The sequence below is a fragment of the Rhinolophus ferrumequinum genome, chromosome 3, assembly GCF_004115265.2.
Source record: "Rhinolophus ferrumequinum isolate MPI-CBG mRhiFer1 chromosome 3, mRhiFer1_v1.p, whole genome shotgun sequence".
Taxonomy (NCBI): Eukaryota; Metazoa; Chordata; class Mammalia; order Chiroptera; family Rhinolophidae; genus Rhinolophus; species Rhinolophus ferrumequinum.
The window spans coordinates 12,777,699-12,797,636 of NC_046286.1; the positions used below are offsets into that span (position 1 = coordinate 12,777,699).

The window sequence follows — 19,938 nt, forward strand, 5'->3', positions numbered from 1 at the left end:
TTCTTATTGGGATGAAATGCAATAATCATCACTATTTGTCGAGCTACTTTTCTCTGGGCACTGTATATGCTTGTGTGAAGTATATACCAATACCATGCCCAATAAACAGATAATACAACTAAGATGCAAAAGCAATTTGCCCAAGATCACACTGCTGAAAATTGGTGGGCTCAGGATTCGATTTCAGGTCCCTCTAACAATAAAGCTTATGTCCTTCCAATTGCTTCCCTCAACGATTTATTTATTGTGGGACTAGCCTAAGCAAAGCAGTTGCTCTAAGCACTTTAATCACTGAACTCCTTCAACAGTACTTTGGTATTGGTATTATTGCCCCCTTTGTACAGATAAAGAAATTGAGGTTCAACGAGGTTAGATAATTTCTCCAAGGCCTTGGAGTAAGAAGGAAATGGTTTGTGTCCCTGTAGCAAGCATGTTTGGCTTCCCAGCTCTGTAACCTTCAAGAATTAGAGAGTGCAATGCAGGTACCTGCTAGTAAACAGTAGACAGATGGGAGCGAGTACTCTACGTGAGAGTGTATGAATGTCGTTGCACTACAGCTCAGCCCACAGGCAAGTAAGGCAGCAAAAGCATGTACAGACGCAAGGATGCCTCTCTGAGGCCATCCGAAGCCGAGAGCGGTGCGCATGCGCGCAAAAGCTCTGCGCATGGGAGGGTGAGCCGCTCCTGAGAGGTCATCCCGCCTCTAGGGGGTGCCAGGTGAACGTGGCAGACACCCCAACCCGGCAGGCAACACTCCCTTTTGCCTCCACCAGTGCTCTGGATCTCGGGATCCGGTGGAAAGCAGTTCTTCGGGTTACAGGTTCCGGATCTCTGGCGGCGGGGACACCAGGGAGGGCGGAACGCAAAGGCCACGTAAGTGACCAGTTCATTAGTCCCTCAGCTCCACGCAGCCCAACCACCTCCCTTTCTACCCTTTGAGGTAACGCGAAAATGGGCGGGGTCTTGCTTCGGGGCGGATGCAAGGGGAGGTCCGGGTGGAGGACTGGAAGCCCGGCTAGGCCAGCTGTCAGGGCCAGCTGTCAGGGCGTTCTGACACCACCTTTGCTGCCTGCTCAGTATCCCGGCTCTCCCACTACCTCCGCCCCCGGGCGCCGGCTCCCTGCGTGGATCTCGCCCTTGGGGACGCGCGTTCCCCGCTCTCTGGGAGGAACGTTCCCTCCATCCATCCTCGGCTTTGCCCCGCAGGTGAAGCCTCCATGGAGCGGCTCCTGGCCCAGCTGTGCGGCACCAGGGCACTGCAGCCGCTCCCGGTGTGGGAGGAGGGCACTACGGGCCACTGCTTCACCCAGCTGGTGCTCAGCGCCCTGCCCCACGCGCTCCTCGCCGTGCTCAGTGCCTGCCACTGGGGCACCCCGAGGTGGGTAGAGACGGTTTGTAAGACATCTATCCATGCGTGCCTGCAGACCTCACCTGACACCCACATCTGCGCGGCAGTGTAACTAGAATAGTGAGGTCGCTGGAATAGAGCAAAAGTGGGATGAAATCTGGGTATTAGCACTTTGCAGCAGTGTCGCCGTTTCGGGGCAGGTTACCTGTTTTCTCTGAGCCTCCTAGCATGTCGGGAGGTTTAAATCAAATAATATGTTTAAGCTTATCGCACAGTGCCTCGCACATTGTTAAAGGCCCGGTGCATGGTAGAAATAATCACTTTTGTAGATTTTCAGATGCCCAAACACAGCTGTCATGAATAGGAGGCAAAAATGGGTGAACAGTGATTTTAGCCAAAAAGGATAACTTGTATTGAAGTTGTAGGACCCGTTTCTCACCACTTCCTACGAAGTGGTGAAACCTCGGTGTTCCTAGGCTAAGGAAAGCATTTGTACAAAGCTGGAGAGGACGCAGTAGGTAGAAGAAAAGAGCAAAATCAAAACATTAATCCTACCTGGGTTTGAGGCTATAAGGTGCAGGTGCTAAACTCGCCTTGGTTTTGTGCTTAGTTCCTATATGGCTAGATCCATTAGTCTCACTCTGGTTACTTACAAGGCAGAAGGGAACTGTAGTCTCTGCCTTGGGAGTCCCTAGTCTAAAGGATGGAATGTATCCTTATCCAAGATGAATTAGGGGACTGATGAGTTGCTCCCTTGGGTAGGAGAAGCTTCGGATCCGCTTGGGCTGGGAGGAATCCTGTTTTGTATCTTATACAGAATGAGACAACAGAAAAGAGAGGGTTAGTCAGTTTGCACGGGCTGCTCCACAGCTGCTCAGAGGAGTATCTAGTCTTTTGGGAACTCACAGTCTAATGAGAAGGCAAGAAAGACCATCAGATAATCAATAGAAATTGTGGTTATCTCACTTCACTTATCAGACTTTTGTGCATTGTGGAAAAGGGTTAGAGAGAGCCAAAATCTCAGACAGGAAAGGATCTCAGAGAGCTTTGGGTTCGGAGTCTTCACTAGTCACTCTAATGATGAGGAAAATGAGATGCGTAGAGAGAAAGAGACTTGCCCAAGTTCATGAGACTGTTGATGGCCAACTTGGGGCCAGTGTACCAGCCTCCAAGAGTTCCAATGGTCTTTCTTCAGTCTCCATGTCTTAGGAAATAGAATTATCAAAGGTTAACTTTTATTCCAATACATCTCCTCCAGATAACTGATCAGCTGGACTTTTTCAAGGAAACCTGAGGCATTTTAATCTACAGTTAAACTTTTTCAGTAACCCGCCCCTGCCCTCAAAGGGAATAACAGATTCAGTCCTCTTTTTACATGAACTTTTAAGACATTCTGACATTTACTGCTGCAGGCATAGTTTCCCGTACTTGATTTTCAATGCAGACATATCACCTTTTTGTTTATTAAAAACATGTTTTGCATGTCAAGAAGATATAGACAAAACTGGAAAGAGGTTTTTCTTCAGCTAAAGGAGTCGCAGAATGATCCACACCCCTTTCTACAACCATTGGAGAGACCGAGAGTAGAATATTCTGAGGCTTCATAAAACTTAGGCTATAGTAATAGAGTACAGAGGGTACACGTAAGTCAAATTTTTATTCACCTAATAGTGCTGCAGGTCAACGTAAAGGTTATGTTAGGTAGATACTTTGTGAAAATAAAGACTCATCCTGTAGGGGTTATCAGTATGAAAATGTAGGGTTTTTTTTTTTCTAATTAGAACCTTCATGTTGGGTACAACCTTAACTTAAAACTGTTAATTTTTATGGTGAAAGAATCATCAGAAATGGAGTAGGTGGGTTAGAAAATAGATTAGGTTAATCCAGAAAGACTTCCCGGGGGAGAAGGTTCCAGGGTAAAGTGGGGTAGAAATAAGGTGTACAGGGCAGGAAGGGGAGTTGATTCCCTCTAGGGAAGTGAGTTATTGGAAGTATGTCTGGGCCCCGAGTCAGCCATGATGTGCCTCCTTTTTTCTTTTCCCTCTTGTCTCCAGGAGTCCAGCTTACAACCTACCATGCAGTCCTGGTTGGCGCCTCCGACTCATAGCCGCCTTCCTGCTCTCCATCTTTCCATTGCTAGACATCCTTCCCGTTGCTTTGCCACCAGGGGCAGGCCCAGGGCCCATAGGGCTAGAGGTACTGGCAGGGGCTGTGGCAGCTGTGGCCTGGATCAGCCACAGCGTGGCCCTGTGGGTATTGGCTTATTCCCCTTATGGCTGCTCCCGGGGGCCCTTGGCCTTGGCTCTGGCTGCCTTCCTGCCAGCCCCAGCCCTAGTGCTGACCCTGCTATGGCACTTCCAGCGAGGCACACTTCTGCCCCCACTTCTCCCAGGGCCCCTTTCCCGCCTGTGCATTCTCATCCTGCAGCTGGCTGCAATCTCAGCCTATGGACTAGGCTGGGCAGTCCCTGGGGGTCCTCGGGAACCCTGGGCCCCGGAGCCCCTCCTGTCGGAAGGAGAGGAACCTGAGGTAGCTGAAGATGGGGAGAGTTGGCTGTCACGCTTTTCCTATGCCTGGCTGACACCCTTGTTGGCCCGTGGGGCCCGTGGAGAGCTCCGGCAGCCCCAGGACATTTGCCGCCTTCCCCACAGGCTGCACCCAACCTACCTGGCCCGTGTCTTCCAGGCACACTGGCAGGAGGGGGCCCAGCTGTGGAGGGCCCTGTACGGGGCCTTTGGGAGGTTCTATCTGGCACTTGGACTGCTGAAGCTGGCGGGGACCATGCTGGGATTCTCAGGGCCCCTGCTGCTGTCCCTGCTGGTGGGCTTCCTGGAGGAGGGGCAGGAGCCACTAAGCAATGGCCTGCTCTATGCCTTGGGGCTGGCTGGCGGGGCTGTGCTGGGTGCTGTGCTGCAGAATCAGTACGGATATGAGGTACGGAAGGTGACACTTCAGGCACGGGGAGCCGTGTTGCACATCCTATACCGAAAGGCTTTACAGCTGGGGCCCAGACGCCCTCCTGCTGGGGAAGCCCTGAACCTACTCGGCACCGACTCTGAGCGGTTGCTTAACTTTGCTGGGAGCTTCCATGAGGCCTGGGGCCTGCCCCTGCAGCTGGCCATCACCCTCTACCTGCTGCACCACCAGGTGGGTGTGGCCTTCGTGGGTGGTCTGATCTTGGCACTGCTGCTGGTCCCTGTCAACAAAGTGATTGCCACCCGCATCATGGCCAGCAACCAGGAGATGCTACAGCACAAGGATGCACGGGTTAAGGTGAGGGGCTGCTTGACATCCCTCAGCAATCCGGAGACCCCCACCTGGTCCCCAGGTCCTGCCATGCACAGTGCCTGAGGGAGTACATGTGATCTAGAAGCTAAGAGCTCAGGCTGCAGAAAGATATGGGTTCACATCCCAACTCTACCACTTAGCAGTTTAATCGCCTCAGACAAGTCCCTTAACCTTTGGACCTCCATTTCCTCATCTGTAAAATGAGGATAGCAGCTTGCCTTATACAGTCGTTGTGAGGATTGTATGAGATAATGCTTGGTACAGGGCCAGTCACAAAGTAAACCCTAAAGAAACGTGGCCCACATTATAATATTAGTTCACGGAATCCTAAGCAGCAACCCTAGAAGGTGGAAAGTGACCTGTCTGGGACCAAATGAGCGTTTAGTGATTGAGCCAGAAGCTTAAGTCTCCCACCTCCTCATCTAGGGTACAGATCATGCCATAGCTGCATGTGGAGAGCCTTAAGGGAACCCTAGCTACCTCTTAGGGATATGCTATGGGAAAGAGAGTAGGTCACTCCTGCCTGGGACAGCCCTAGGTGTTGAGCATCTGGCTGAGTCAGTTCTGGGTTCTACAGTGATTGTGGGTCCCTTTCCTGAGGAGATGGCAAGCTTGGGGTCCACACAGCATACTTGTTAACATCTTACTGGAATAGCTCAGTAAGATGGGGTGAAGGGTATCCCTGATAGCTGGTGACGGCATGAGGCCTCCCTCCTGCCCATGATAGCTATACTTGGGGTCTCCAGAGCCATCTGGGAAGGCTCCCAGTGCCTCCCTGGCTTGCAGGCTGGGGATGTACAAATGTTAGGATCCAGGGAGTTTCTCTGGCCCGTGCCCATCTCGCCGGGGCCAATCAGCCTGTCTGACGCCGGGCTGTGGTGTGGCTGCCTACCCCTGTATGTTCCTATGGGAATAGTCCCGACACACCCACCCATGGGCCAGACTGGTGACCGGCCCCCGAAGCCCTTGTCTTCTGGCTTTGGGAAATGGTCCTTAGTCACTCATCTAATGGTAGGAGTGCTTTTACCCCCGTGGGGTAACCTCTGGCACTTTCCACCACTTCATCTCCTAGGAAAGTGGGGGGGACCCCGCTCTGACCTGCCCCCAGCTGGAGCATATGCAGGAGACGTAAAAGTCTAGGAGGGGAAGCAACCAAGAGCTTGAAAGGGTTCGAGGGCAGGATTTTCAAATAGAGCTGAGGTGAGGAAGCAAACCAGCTAAAGGGAAGTACAGAGTATCTGGGGTTCAGGGTACTTGGCATCCTCCGCCAGGAGCCTGGGGAAGATGGGGCAGAGGAGAAGACACATGAGCAGTGTCTTCACTTCACGCTGCTCTCTTGTCCCCGTCCTTAGCTCATGACAGAGCTGCTGAGTGGCATCCGGGTCATCAAGTTCTTCGGGTGGGAACAGGCTCTGGGGGCCCGAGTAGAGGCCTGCCGGGCTCAAGAGCTGGGGCGACTCTGGGTCATCAAATACCTGGACGCCGTCTGTGTGTACCTGTGGGCCGCCCTACCAGTTGTCATCTCCATTGTCATCTTCATCACCTATGTCCTCATGGGGCACCAGCTCACTGCCACCAAGGTGAGGACAGGGTGGGGGGTGGCTGTGGGGAAGCAGGGGAGGGAGGCAGCAAGAAGACAAAGGTGGAGTGAGGAGGTGGGATCAACGTTGGCTGGGAAGGAGGGAGGTGGATCCCTCACTACCTTCACCTTTCCCAACCAAGGGAAAATTCTCCAAAGGGACCTTCTCCTGGGGCCTTGGATACGTGATCCTTCCGTCTTTAAAGGAATTCCTTTTTTTCCTCTCTTCCTTTCTTTCCAACTTCTGGTCAGGCCCAAGCTCTGTGTTAGGTCCCCTTAGTCTCATTCTGATGGCCTTGGGAGGAAAAAAATCCACGATGCTGGTTCTGGCCAGGGCCAGATGATGTTACTACTTAGAAATTCTGAGAATGTCTGAGAATAAGCTAGGCCTGTTTGCTTACCAAGGTATAACCTGGATCCCTGGAGGGACATCGGGAATTTCTAGGATTCTTGGAGTGGCCAACTTTGCCACCTCTGATCTAAGGATTGTCCAACCAGCCCCTCAGTTCTGCTGCTGCCCTGTTCTTCCCTCTCCAGACCTGTCCACGGGGCCACCCATACAGCAGGCCTTCAGGTGCTTCACACCCCTTTTCTACCCTACGTAGGTGTTCACAGCCCTGGCACTGGTGCGCATGCTCATTCTTCCTCTCAACAACTTCCCTTGGGTGATCAATGGCCTCCTAGAGGCCAAAGTGTCCTTAGAGCGGATCCAGCGTTTCCTTGACCTTCCCAACCACAACCCCAAGGCCTACTATAGCCAAGGTAATGGGGAGCTAGAGGGCAGAACCTGGCAAGGGTGAGGAGGGAACTGTAGCCCCCCCGGGTAGTTACATGGCTGCTCCCAAGAGGAGCCAGAGGCAGCAGAATCCACGTAAAACAGGTGGCAATTTCCTGGGGGTGAATCCTCAGACAAAGACTGAGGCTGAATTAGCCCTGGGCAGGTAGATGTGGGACAAACAAGCCAACGACCTCCCCCTGGGGTACCCTCCCCAAGCAGGTAGGTGGTGGGTTAGAACGCCACATTGAGCGGCTTCTTCCCTGTTCAGATCCCCCCGCAGAGCCATCTACAGTATTGGAGCTGCACGAAGCCCTGTTCTCTTGGGACCCAGTTGGAACCAGCCAGGAGACCTTCATCAGTCACCTCGAAGTAAAGAAGGTTCGTTGGTCAGACAAGCTAGGAAAGTCCCCAGACTCATAAGAAAGATGGAGACCCAGGGACAGATACACAAGGATGGAGCCAATCTAGCTCGATGGCCCAGTAGCTCTAGTTACTGAGGGAAGGACTGGAGGCTGTAATCGGGGAAGAGATGACACTTCATCTCTGAATGTCTCAAAACTCCACGTAGTTTTTACAGAGTCGTCACATCTCTCCCTGGTCTTGGGACAGCTCACACCCACCAGTCTAGACCAATAAGTGTGTTTGCATCCTGGGTCCTCTATGTCCCCTAGAGGCTATTGAGTTCAGAACAGACCCCAGAGCTTATCCAGCATTTCACCCAGGCTGGCAGGGGAGGCTCAGCAGCTTCTTCTGAGAAGGATTTTGCAAATGGGATAATCTAGCCTGGTGAAAGGAATCATACCCTGTGACTCACACCACAGCATACATCCTCAAAGAAGCACTTGAAAGAACATTCCTGGCAGGAAAGCAACCCCAGTCCTGAGTTTTCACTCTCCTGTGACCCCTGTCCAACCCTTTGCCCCACAGCTCAACCCAGTGTTCTCCCGTGGTTCCTGAACTGCCTCCACATTTGGCTCACATTTCTGGCTTGGGCTGTATGTTTTGTTTTCCTCTTAGTTCAGGCAAGACAAGGCTGGAATTTTTCAAAGGAATTTTACTAATGTGTCAGTTGGGGCTTTTTTGGGGGTATAAGTCATAGAAACTCACTAGAGCTAGCTTAAGCAAACAAGAATGTATAACAAGGATATAGAGATGAATTGCAGAATCCAAAGGCAAGCATACAGCCCAATCTCAGCAGCAGCCCAGAACCAGGCCTCAACTTGCCGGGCTCTCCCCCGTCCTTTCTCAGTATTTGCCTTGCTTTTCTCTGTGAACCCAATCTCCATGAGCAGAAGAGGTGACTGCAGAGAGCCCTCCCACTTACAGCTTGCAGCCAGAAAGAGGAAGCCAGGGAAGGGTCTCAGATTTGCTGGTGCCCACTTGTAGATGGGTCAATACTGGCTGGCAGGGTGGGGGCATCACAGACAGAGCTTCTGGGAGCCCTGCCATTTCTAGACAAGGAATTTTCCCCCCTCCTTTTTGTACAGGGAAATAGCTCCACGAACGTGTGTTACAACTGAGAAGGGAATGGAATACAGAAATTTTGAAACAGTAATGGGCACTTCTGAGAGCATTGCTTTTTGCCTTGAGATGTCAGAAGTCTAGCCTCTGGCGGACTTTGGAGCCCAGTGTTCAGGCTCCAAAGCCTGGAGCCCTTATCTCCTCTCCCCGTTCTGGGAAGCCTGCCGCAGAGCTTTCCTTGGAAGTTCTTGGCAGTTTTCCTCCCCTTCTCTGGCATGCTGCTGCTCTCCAGAGGCTCTTCACATTGACAGCGAAACCGATAGCTCCTCTGGGTAGAGAATAAAACACCCTACTTTTCTAGGTCCAGCACAGCTCAGCCTAGGCAATGGCAAATTATTTCCCTACAGACTAACTGGGGCCTAGAAAGAAGCCTTCGTGGGATGATTGGCAGCCCAGAGCCTCAGGAGACCTGACACTTACTTGTGTGGCTTTTTTGCAGGGTATCCTGGTGGGCATTGTGGGGAAGGTGGGCTGTGGGAAGAGCTCGCTGCTGGCCGCCATTGCTGGGGAGCTCCACAGGTAAGCAACCTCCAGCGCCCCCATCTTTGGCTCTGCCCTTTGCAAACACCTAGCCCCTGCTGTGTGGTGGACACCTTTTTTAGGGGCCAGAGATGCCAAGATGAAGAAGGGGGAGACAGTCAAGGAAGTGAATTATCATCATCTTCACAGCAGAGTGTTATTAGTGCTATAATAGTGAGTGAAGAAATAAATGGAAACATCCAGCGTCAGCTACTCTTTGGGAAAATGTGGTTGTGCAGGGAAGGGATCCAGAGAGGAGCTGGGGTATGAAGGAGGCCCTTCTTATTTTACAGTGAGAATGGATGAGTACAGACAGGGTGGTAGCCACATTCTCTTCTGAGCTTCTGAGCACATCTAGATATGGCAGCTTCTTAGCTGCAGCCAAAGAGCAATTTCTTCCCTTCCCAGTCCAGAATGAGCCTACAGCCTCATTTAGGACTTCCCCTCAGTGGCTGCCCATCCAGAGAGCCATGTGACATGAAGGGGGACCCTATGAAGAAGACAGCCATCTGGAAAGGCTTCTGGGAGACAGGGGCTGGGCATGGAGGGACTCAGTCTGGAGCCAGCCCCCCATCCCCGCCCATGCTGCTGTCCTGGCTGTCCGCAGGCTGCATGGACGGGTGGCTGTGTGGGAGTTGTCCAAAGGCTTTGGCCTAGCCACCCAGGAACCCTGGATCCAGTTTGCCACCATCCGAGACAACATTCTCTTTGGGAAGACATTCAATGCCCAGCTGTACAAGGAAGTGCTAGAGGCCTGCGCCCTCAATGACGACCTCAGCGTGAGTACCTGGCCCCGAAACTTCTTGGCTGCCATCTGCCAATGGTTGCTCTGAGAAGGGCTTGCTTCTACTCTGGCATTATTTACCTAGGACTAGCAGTCAGGCTTTGGTCCTCCCAGAGTGTCCAGCTGCTTCGTTCCCTGTTCAGAGTAGGACCCAGAGGGGAGGTGGGGACTGGGTGTTTCACACAGCAGCTGGGGGAACCCTGAGGCTAGGAAGGGTTCCCTGTGAGGCCCTCCCCTGCCTCTCACTGGGAAAATTTGGGAGAGTCAAGGTTACTCTAGAAAGCCTGGCAAACCCATTAGATCCCTCACATCCAGAGTAAATTTGGGGCGGGGTAGGGGTGGGGTGGGGGTTACAGATTTCTCCCATGACTTCCACACCCAACACCCACGCCCCCTGCAGGACTGCTTTCACCACTACCCTGTCCAGGTAAATGTGGTACTTCCCTGGAAAGGACCTTTGACTTTGACCATTGGCATCTATGTCCATTTATCATTTGTTTCTACACATCAAGCATTTCCCAAATATCTACTGGGTACCGGGAACTGTTCTAGGCACTAAGAAAAGAGATGAATAGCAAAGCTTTTCCCTTAGGGGACTCACCATCTGGTGGGCCGCAGGTGCTTCTTCTGGTATGGGGCCCCCTCAGCTAAGGAGAGTACTCCTGAGACCATAGGAAGGTCAGGGTAAATTCCTTCTTGAAAAACCTAGGGAAGTTTGCACATCGAATTTCCTCCTCCGCCTCCTTTCCAGTTAAAAAGGCAGGGTCATGAGTGTGATGGAGTGGTGAAGAATCTGTGTTTGTGTCCCGCCCCTTACTAGCTGTCAAACAACTGTGGGCAAGGTAGTGATTCTGTCTGAGCTTTGGTCTCATCTGTGAAAAGGAAATAATACCTTCTTCATAAGGTTGTCATGGGGATCAGATGCAATGATGCCTCTAAAGTGCCAAGCACATAGTAAGTGGTTAATAAATGCCAGTTGGTATTGGAATTATGAATTATTGCCTCTGGCTTCTCACGCCAAATTCAAGTCCAGTTTTTTCAAGCTCCTTGGCTTGAATGGAGATAGGGAATGGCGTAGAAAGTACTGGGAAGCTCCCTGACCAACATTGGGTGACCTGTCCCATCAGATCCTTCCTGCTGGAGACCAGACAGAGGTCGGGGAGAAGGGTGTGACCCTCAGCGGGGGACAGCGGGCCCGGATTGCCCTTGCTCGTGCGGTCTACCAGGTAAGTTAAGGGGGGGCAGTCGGATCGTTGGGAGCTTGGCTGAGAGGAATAGGATGGGGATATTGGGGATATTTTCATCAGCATCTGATTTCTTCCCTCACCCCCTTCATGCTCCTGAGGTGTCAGTCCCTTGGCCATCCCATTCCTCTTTTGTAGATTCAAGGTAGAACTAGAGGCCCTTTAAAAAGCGGTATGTGGCTTGAAGCACTGGGACCCAGCGAGGCTGAGCACTGGCTCTGGGACACTGGTCTTGTTTGACTGGAGGGAAGTCCATCCTCAGGTCTCACCTCCTTCTCTACTGCTGTAGGGGTAGCACCCAGTGTTGCCCTGAACCGTCTTCTCTGACTGCCTCGAGATCACATCTCGAGAGAGGTCTGGGTTTTCTCCAGAGGACCTGGGACTTGGTGCCCATGGTGCCCCCCACCTCTCTCTAGGAAAAGGAACTCTATCTCCTTGATGACCCTCTGGCTGCTGTGGATGCTGATGTGGCCAACCACCTGCTGCACAGGTGCATCCTGGGAGCACTGAGCCACACCACGCGGCTGCTCTGTACCCACCGCATCGAGTACCTGGAGAGGGCTGATGTGGTGCTGCTGATGGGAGCCGGGCGCCTCATCCAGGCTGGTAACGGGGCCGCCAGGGCGGGAGCCCGTCAGCTGAGTGAGGGAGCCATCCACCTGTGTGTGACGGGAAGAGGGAAGATGGATTGTCAAGGGCAGACTCTGCCACCCCCTCCGTGTGTGGCCTGGATCCCGGCATCCTTTGGTCTAAGGGGAGCCCCTGTCCCGCCTTCGCAAAATTGGTGTGAGGAAATGAAAAGCAGGAGGGAAAGGAGCACACTGGTGAAAAGCCACTGGATGTGGGACTTGGGCTTCGGGAGCTCCGAGGCCCAGGGTCTCTGAGAACAGTCAGATGTGTTTGGAGAAGAGAAAGCAGTCAGTTTTAGAATAGTCTTTTCATTAAAAACAAAACAAAACAAAAAAACAACTGAAGGAGTATTACCCAGAGGGACATGAGCATCTGTGAGTTCACTGGGAGAGACACAGGAGGCCAGGAGGCGCCACCAGAGTGTTAGGAATTTTGTATGGCGTGAGGAAAAAGCTCGGCAGTGCTTCTGGCATGGCTGTGACTCTCCTTCTAGGGGGGAACATTTTCTGTCTGAGCTGATTGGACTCCAGACACAGAGGGATGGACTTGATGATCCAGCTCAGCCTGGGGGTCCGGGGCAGGGTCCTGCTAGGACGGGTCAGGGAGGAGGTCCAAAGAGAATGGATATGGATTGGCACACAGAGTTAGAAAAGCCTAGTGTATTCTCAGAACAGCCCCTCCTGATCTCCCCTGCTACCTTCCAGGGCCTCCCTCTGAGATCCTGCCGTTGGTACAAGCTGTCCCCAAAGTCTGGGCTAAGGACGGACAAGAGTCTGATGCAGGTATGGCCCAGGGGTGGGAGGAAGAAGCTTGCCCCTCACCCCCACACTGTAGAGATAGGCTGTCTCAGAGCTTGTCTGCCTGTCTGACACACTGAGGTTTTCAGCTGTCATGCTGCAAGTTCAATTCCCCCTGATCCTCCCTGATCCTTCCAGCCACAGACCAGTCAGCACAGAACCCAGAGAAAACAAAGGAGGGGTTGGAGGTGGAGGAGAGCCCATCTGGCCGCCTGCTGCAGGAAGAAAGCAAGAAGGAGGGCGCTGTGGCCTTCCACGTGTACCGCGCCTACTGGAGGGCCGTGGGCTGGGGCCTGGGCCTGGCCATCCTCTTCTCTCTGATCCTCATGCAAGGTAGGAGGAAAGCCTGGCGCCCCTTACCCCACCCACAGCCTGGTCTTCTAGGGCCCAGTCATATCCATCACCTGCTCCTCACCCTGACAAAGCCCAGAGACTCACCAGGCAAAGGCGACAGTTGGGACAAGAGGCCTGCCCCCAATTCTGAGAGAGTGCCAGAGATGCATTCTATATATAGATGTGCTCTATAGCCATATTCTGCCCCATTCTGCAAATCCAAGATCAAGCTCTCCCCAGAGCTGAAGGGTGATGGGCCCAGGAAAGAAGAGCACACCAGACAGGACATTGGATAGTGGCAAGGGGCAGGGGGGCAGCCCCCCCCCAGGGTGCAGCAGGGTGTTGAAGGGTACAAACTAGAGTGAAGGGCAGAGGAATAGAAAGGAGGTGAGTCTCTCTCTCTCTCTCTCTCCTTCCCATCCCCACCCAGCCACGAGGAATGCTGCTGACTGGTGGCTCTCGCACTGGATCTCTCAGCTGAAAGAAGCCAAGAATAGCTCCCAGGAGGCACCAGCCCCCATCACCCCAGATTCCACAGGGCTCCTTTCTGCCCAGCTGCTCCTCTTCTCCCCTGGAAGCCTCTAGTGAGTGGCTGGGGCTGGGAGCAGGCCTGGTGCTCTCCCAGCGAGCGGTTACCAGGCAGGGAGTGAGAGTTGGTGATGGTGTTCCAGAAGCTGTCGCTGGAGGCTGGGGAGAGGTGGTGTGGGGGAGGGGAGGACCCCCGAGTGGCCCTACTTTTGGTTACCTACAGCCCCCTCCCCACCACCCAGCACCTCCGTGTTCTCACTGCCCAAAGCTGCCCCCAATGGCTCCTCAGACATCCGTTTCTACCTCACCGTGTACGCGACCATTGCTGGTGTCAACTCCCTCTGCACGCTTCTCCGGGCAGTGCTTTTTGCAGCAGGCACTCTCCGAGCAGCCTCCACCCTGCATCGCCGCCTGCTGTGTCGAGTCCTTATGGTGAGGGGATGGGAGGTGGGAGTGGAATGGGGGGCCCTCCCAATACCTGGGCTCCTTTGGGGGGGCATCCTACCTCCTAGTCCTTAGGAGAAAATAGCCCCTCACAGATAAGGGCAGAACTTGACAACTTGAGACCTGGAAAGGCCAAGAGCAAGAGGCTGCCTGGGTTTGAACCCAGTTACTCAAACCTATAGCTTTCTCATCTGGAACATGGGGAGAAGAGAATCTTCCTCAGAGTCACTTCAAGTGCAGAGGGCTGAGTTCACCACCCCTTAGTTCATGCAAGGCCCTTTATTTTTTACTTATTTATCCATCCGCTTTTATCTGCATACCCAGTCTCCATTGCCCCTCCTTTCCTTGATGAGCAACCATTCTAAGTGTGTTTAAGATGTATCTTTTTGTCTTTTTGCGAAATGCCTATGTTTTGTGTACACGTCTTTTTATAAATGGCTTTCCGTTTCTTACAATGTATTTTTTATTTAGGGCTGTTTGTAAGTTCCATCCTTGTTGCTATGTGTACATCCGTTCTAGTCTGTTGCGTACCCCATAGCCTTATTATGAGGATTATTAAATTCATTAGTATATGAAAAGTACTTAGGGTAGTGCCTGGCTCATATTAAGTGCTCAATTAACAGTTATTATTAATGTTGTTATTGTTAAAAAGCCCTGGCTTGTCCGTTATCTTATTTGGGCCTCATAATAACCCAGTGAGATAGGTACTGTTATTCGCATTTTGCAGATGAGAAAACTCAGGCTCTGAGAGTGCACATGGCCTGGGCAAGGCTGGTTCCACCGCGAGCCAGGCTGTGAGCCTAGTGCTATGTGGGTCTTTGCATCGCCTCCCAGGGAACAGCTGCCCACTGTCCTCCAGGAGTCAAAGAGGGGACGTCTTCAGGCGGTGAAGGAATTAATTTCACATAAACTGGCCTTAGGTGGTACTTCAGAAAGTCCTTTTCCGTCTCCTGCCTTAGGATAGGACTTTCCCCAAGTAAAGACAGAAAGTAGGGGGACAGGGAAGGCAGAGAAGTGGCAAGGGGGCTGTTTTTGAGACTGCCTCCCAATAGTAGCCAGAGAGCTACAGTCACTGAGCACTTACCCCACTCCAGGCCGGCTGTGCCGCTATATATGGCCTTTAATCCTACTAATAGCCCCGAGAGGTACTGCTCCATTATTATCTCTCTCTTTTCTTTTTAATCCCTGTTTTTGAAGTGAGTAACAGGGGTCTTTAAGAGATTGAGCCTCTTGCCTGGGGTTTCACACCCCTACTAAGTGACAGAGCTGGGATCCCAGTAGCGGTAGGACTCCAAAGCCTGAGCGCTTCACCCCACACGCGAGGAGACTGACTTTGTCTGCTGCCCTCACCGCTCTGTCTAGCCCAGGGCCATCAGCATGATCCTCCTGACATCTAACTAAATCTCACCCACCCGCCTGATGTCCTCATCTTCCAGAGACAGATTAGCTCCCTGCCCTTGAAAGGGGAGTAGACCGGTGTAGCACAGAGGTAAAGGAATGGCCAGCATGGCCTCTCAGGGTCACCACTGGCTAGAAGAACAAAGAGACTCTATCCTTCTCGCCCTGGGCCATCTTCCTCCAGACCCCACTTGCCCCTCCTCTCTGCCCCCAAACTCTGGGGACACGTTCCTCCCTTCCCATTCTCTACCTTGGGCCTTTCTCCCCACCCCACCTCCCCGCCCAGGACTGTCCCCAAGCCCTGTTCTGACAGGCCCTTCCTTTGCCCAACCATTCCCCTTCTCACAGGCACCAGTGACTTTCTTCGACTCCACACCCTCGGGCCGGGTCCTAAACCGCTTCTCCTCTGACGTGGCCTGTGCGGACGACAGCCTGCCCTTCATCCTCAACATCCTGCTGGCCAACACGGCAGGCCTGCTGGGCCTCCTGGCCGTGCTGGGCTCCGGCCTGCCCTGGCTGCTGCTGCTGCTACCGCCTCTGAGTGTCATCTACTACCGCGTGCAGCGCCGCTACAGGGCCTCCTCCAGGGAGCTGCGGCGCCTGGGCAGCCTCACCTTGTCTCCACTCTACACCCACCTGGCCGACACCTTGGCCGGCCTCCCCGTGCTCCGGGCCGCGGGGGCCACGGACAGGTGTGTGGAGTCTGCCTCTCCCAACCAGAGCCAGGAGGATGAGATGCTGGGGGGAGGGGAGCAGGTAGACCTTTGAGAAGAAGGGCCCCTGGGGGAAAGAAGGGAGAAACAGAAAAAAGGGATACTGAGGCAGAGCAGATCCTCTCTGAAAGAGCACGTTGGCCTCTCCGTACCCGGAGGTGAAGCTTGTGGGTATGTGGATCAGCTCCAAGAAGGAGACTGAGCTGGTCAGTGCACCAGGAGGGGGTCTCACGTCCCTTCTGGCCTCCCCCAGGTTTGAGGAGGAGAACCAGAGACTCCTGGAGCTAAACCAGAGGTGCCAGTTCGCTTCCAGTGCCACCATGCAGTGGCTGGATATTCGGCTGCAGCTCATGGGGGCCGCAGTGGTCAGTGCCATCGCAGGCATCGCCCTGGTGCAGCACCAGCACGGCCTCGCGGACCCAGGTATCACCCTGGGGCCCTTCCCTCTCGCCGCATAAGCATGTGATTCCCACCCCTGCCCAAGACCTCTCCCTGTACTGTCTCCCCAACACTTTCACCTCCCACCCAGGCTTCCCTATGAGGATGTGTTGTAATTCTCCTGCCCCCCTGTTTTAGAGTTGAGGAAACTGAGTCTGAAAGAGTGATTCGCCCAGATGATGGTGGATCTTGGACTAGAGCAAGTCTTCTGGCCTCCGCTCCTTCCCGCTCCACCCCCACCCCCAGCACTCTGCCAGGCCCACCTGTCCTTCATAGGCTCCCCAGGCCCCCTCCACTGCCTTGCGTCTAGCCTCTGGTGGTCCTGGCCTGCTGCTGGCATCCTGCTTCTCTGCTGGCCTCCTTTAAATGCCCACAGTCCACAGCGTGGGCTTCTCCCGTCTGCCTCAACCCTCCCCACACGCATCCAATGTCCACACCTCCCGTAGTGTCTGGTGCTCCTCTCCCTCCAGGACTGGTAGGCCTGTCACTGTCTTACGCCCTGTCCCTGACGGGCCTGCTCTCGGGCCTGGTGAGCAGCTTCACGCAGACGGAAGCCATGCTGGTGAGCGTCGAGCGGCTGGAAGAGTATTCCTGTGACCTTCCCCAGGAGCCCCAGGGCCAGCTGTCACAGGTAGGCCTGCACCCCGGCCCCAGGCCCGGGCGCTGGAACCCCGAAGGACCTTCCGACGGCCCCAGTCTCTTCCCGAGTTCCTTTCCTTTCACTCCTCGCCATTGTTCTCAGCTCCTCTAATGTCCCCACGTGATGTCCCCTTTCTTCACCGTGACCCTCATCTTTGTGTGCATTCTCGCCATCTCTCCTTCACTTGCCCTCATGTCCCTCACCTTTCTTGTCATGCCATCCATTTGTTATTTTCCCCTCCTTCCACTCTCCAACACCCCCTTTCCCTCCCCATGTCTCCCCATCTCTTTGTGTCTCCCACCCATGAACCCCACCAGCTAGGCGCTGGCTGGCTGACCCAGGGAAGCGTGGAGTTCCAGGATGTGGTGTTGGTGTACCGGCCGGGGATGCCAAACGCCCTGGATGGGGTGACCTTCCGCGTGCATCCTGGAGAGAAGTTGGGCATCGTGGGCCGCACGGGCTCCGGCAAGTCTTCCCTGTTGTTGGTGCTCTTCCGGCTGCTGGAGCCCACTTCCGGGCGAGTGTTGCTGGACGGAGTGGACACCAGCCAACTGGAGCTGGCTGAACTCAGGTCTGGGGCAGGGAGAAGAGGAGAACCAGACTGCTGGCAATTACAGGAAGGCCCAGCCAGGAAAGTCTTCCATCACCTCAGGGCAGCCAGGGCCGAGTAGGGGTGAGACGGAGAACAGGACAGGTCGGCGAGGATAGTGAGCTCCCTGTGCTCAGGTCCAGGGTCATAGCTGGGGTCTCAGGGTCTTCAGTCTGACCCAGGCCCACCTTTCCAACTTCATCTTGCTTGAATTTCCCAGCATACGCTCCGCACTCTAGAGCACCGGTCAGTGCGGTTTGAATCACAACCTCCCTGGTGCTTTGCCCAAGATACGTATCCTCTTAGCCCTCAGGCTTGGCAGGTGGTGCTCAGGACAGCTTGAGACTTGGGCCAGTTGCCCTTGGCCACAAGTGGCCACATCTTGGGCTAAACATCTCCCCGTACCACCCCAAGGTTAGCTTAGTATCATGACTTGGAAAAGGCAGGGAAGTTCTGTTCTAAAACCCATTACGGATTCCAGGCCCTGGCCCTGGCCTTTCTACCTTCTCGTGTCACCTGTGGTGGCCTCATATTCTAGTCTGCCACCAGGCTCCACAGGACCCATTCCAGACCGTCTACCCTTGAAGTGTCCCCTACACATTCAGACTCTGTTCACTCCTTGCCACCACTGCTGTCTCAGGGACTGCTGGCGTCGGTGCCACGTAGTTAGCCCACTCTTGTTCTCTGTGTTTTGTTCCTCAGTGAGATGTAAGCTCCTTAAGGACAGAGTCTAGGACTTCGGTGTCTGGTTTCCTCATAGCACCGGCATAGTTCTAAGAACATGGCTGACCAACTGAGGAGCAGAGTGAGGGTTATGTTCGGGTCTTCTTGCCAAGTTTTCCTGGAGGTGCTATACCTATAGCTAACCTCTGTGCTGGGAGCAGAAGTGGCCACATCTCCAGCCTAGACCCTGTGTCCTGTTCCCTTCTTGCCCCCCAGATCCCAGCTGGCTATCATCCCCCAGGAGCCCTTTTTGTTCAGTGGGACTATTCGGGAAAACCTGGATCCCCAGGGCCTGTATGAGGACAGGGCCCTGTGGCAGGCCCTGGGGCAGTGCCACCTGAGCGAGGTGATCATATCCATGGGTGAGTGCCAGGTCCTACCCTGCAGGGCGGAAGAGGAGGGAGCAGGGAGAGGCCTGGGGATGAAGATGCTGTGCCTTGCAGGTGGTCTGGATGGTGAGCTGGGCGAGGGGGGCCGGAGCTTATCGCTGGGGCAGAGGCAGCTGCTGTGTCTGGCCAGGGCTCTTCTCACAGATGCCAAGGTAAGGTGAGAGGAAGAGATATTTGAGAGGGCCGGGAAGAGGCAGGGACATGTTAGGGGTGAAGAAGTGAGTTGGGGAAAGGTCTTGGGGACCAAGTTAGTTTCCCTTTTAGAGCTGGAGGTGAGGAGCTGTAAGTCGGGCTGGGCCGGCTAGGAGGTGGGCGCTGGTGCTTGGGCAGGAGTCACCACCTCCACATGTTACAGATCCTGTGTATCGACGAGGCCACAGCAAGCGTGGACCAGAAGACAGACCAACTGCTCCAGCAGACCATCTGCAAACGCTTTGCCAACAAAACAGTGCTGACCATTGCCCACAGGTGTGCAAGCATCCAGCATGAGACTCTAATCAGGGCCTACGGTATCAGGGTCCCCAGGGGGCAGGGGCCCTAGAGATTCCAACCCCCCACAAACCCCAACTCCTCATTCTCATAGCACATTGTCTGAGGGACCCGTAGCCCCCGTCCCATAGCACTGAGCCAGGGGGAAAGCCTGTCGGTAGACCTGTGCTGTCCAGGGGAGGACAGGAGGGGATGCGGGTCAGCTTTCTGCTTTAGGGCATTGTCCCCCATGCCGCCACTGACCCCCTGCTCCCACACAGGCTCAACACCATCTTGAACTCAGATCGGGTGCTGGTGCTACAAGCAGGGAGGGTCGCGGAGCTGGACTCCCCTGCCGTCCTGTGCAACCAGCCCCACTCGCTGTTCCAGCAGCTGCTGCAGAGCAGCCAGCAAAGAGCCCAGTCTTCCCCCTGAGGGCCCTCCAGGGTCTCCCCTCTGTTTTACCCCTGCTGGGCGGCTTGGAGCTGGCTGCTTGTTTACATTCTCTTCCATGGCTCTACCTCAGCTGGCACTTTCCCAGGGGGGAAAAGGTGCCCTGCGTTCCTCTTTGGGAACCACTCTTAAGGCAGACGCCCATGGTTTTCTGCAGAACCAGGCCTCTGCTCTGGCCCTCTTACCTCTGTGACTCCAGGCTGGTTTTTCTGGCAAAGGAGCCCACTTACACTTCCACAGTTTTATTGGATAAAATTCCCATCTTACATTCTGTGTATTAAAAAAATAATATTTCTGGTGTGAGGCTGCTGAGGGGTGGCAAGAGAGGACCACT

General features: G+C 54.1%; 1 protein-coding gene across 4 annotated transcripts; it reads left to right on the forward strand.

Moving 5' to 3' along the window:
* Positions 1-745: 745 nt before the first annotated feature.
* Positions 746-19,907, forward strand: ABCC10 (ATP binding cassette subfamily C member 10). Of its 4 annotated transcripts, XM_033102668.1 has the most exons (23): positions 746-873; positions 1,207-1,378; positions 3,403-4,621; positions 5,989-6,216; positions 6,821-6,977; positions 7,262-7,371; positions 8,954-9,033; positions 9,641-9,812; positions 10,945-11,043; positions 11,478-11,667; positions 12,396-12,473; positions 12,627-12,821; positions 13,252-13,405; positions 13,592-13,781; positions 15,540-15,883; positions 16,158-16,327; positions 16,813-16,973; positions 17,300-17,553; positions 18,511-18,570; positions 18,616-18,656; positions 18,738-18,835; positions 19,039-19,151; positions 19,433-19,616. In XM_033102668.1, exons 2-23 carry the CDS (start codon positions 1,218-1,220, stop codon positions 19,584-19,586), a joined length of 4,428 nt encoding a protein of 1,475 aa, XP_032958559.1. In that variant the 5' UTR covers positions 746-873; positions 1,207-1,217; the 3' UTR covers positions 19,587-19,616. The 4 variants fall into 4 exon arrangements, with proteins under 4 accessions (XP_032958559.1, XP_032958557.1, XP_032958560.1 ...); XM_033102666.1 differs by having other exon boundaries at positions 18,511-18,656; positions 19,433-19,907; XM_033102669.1 differs by having other exon boundaries at positions 18,511-18,656; positions 18,738-18,840; positions 19,433-19,567.
* Positions 19,908-19,938: the final 31 nt, after the last annotated feature.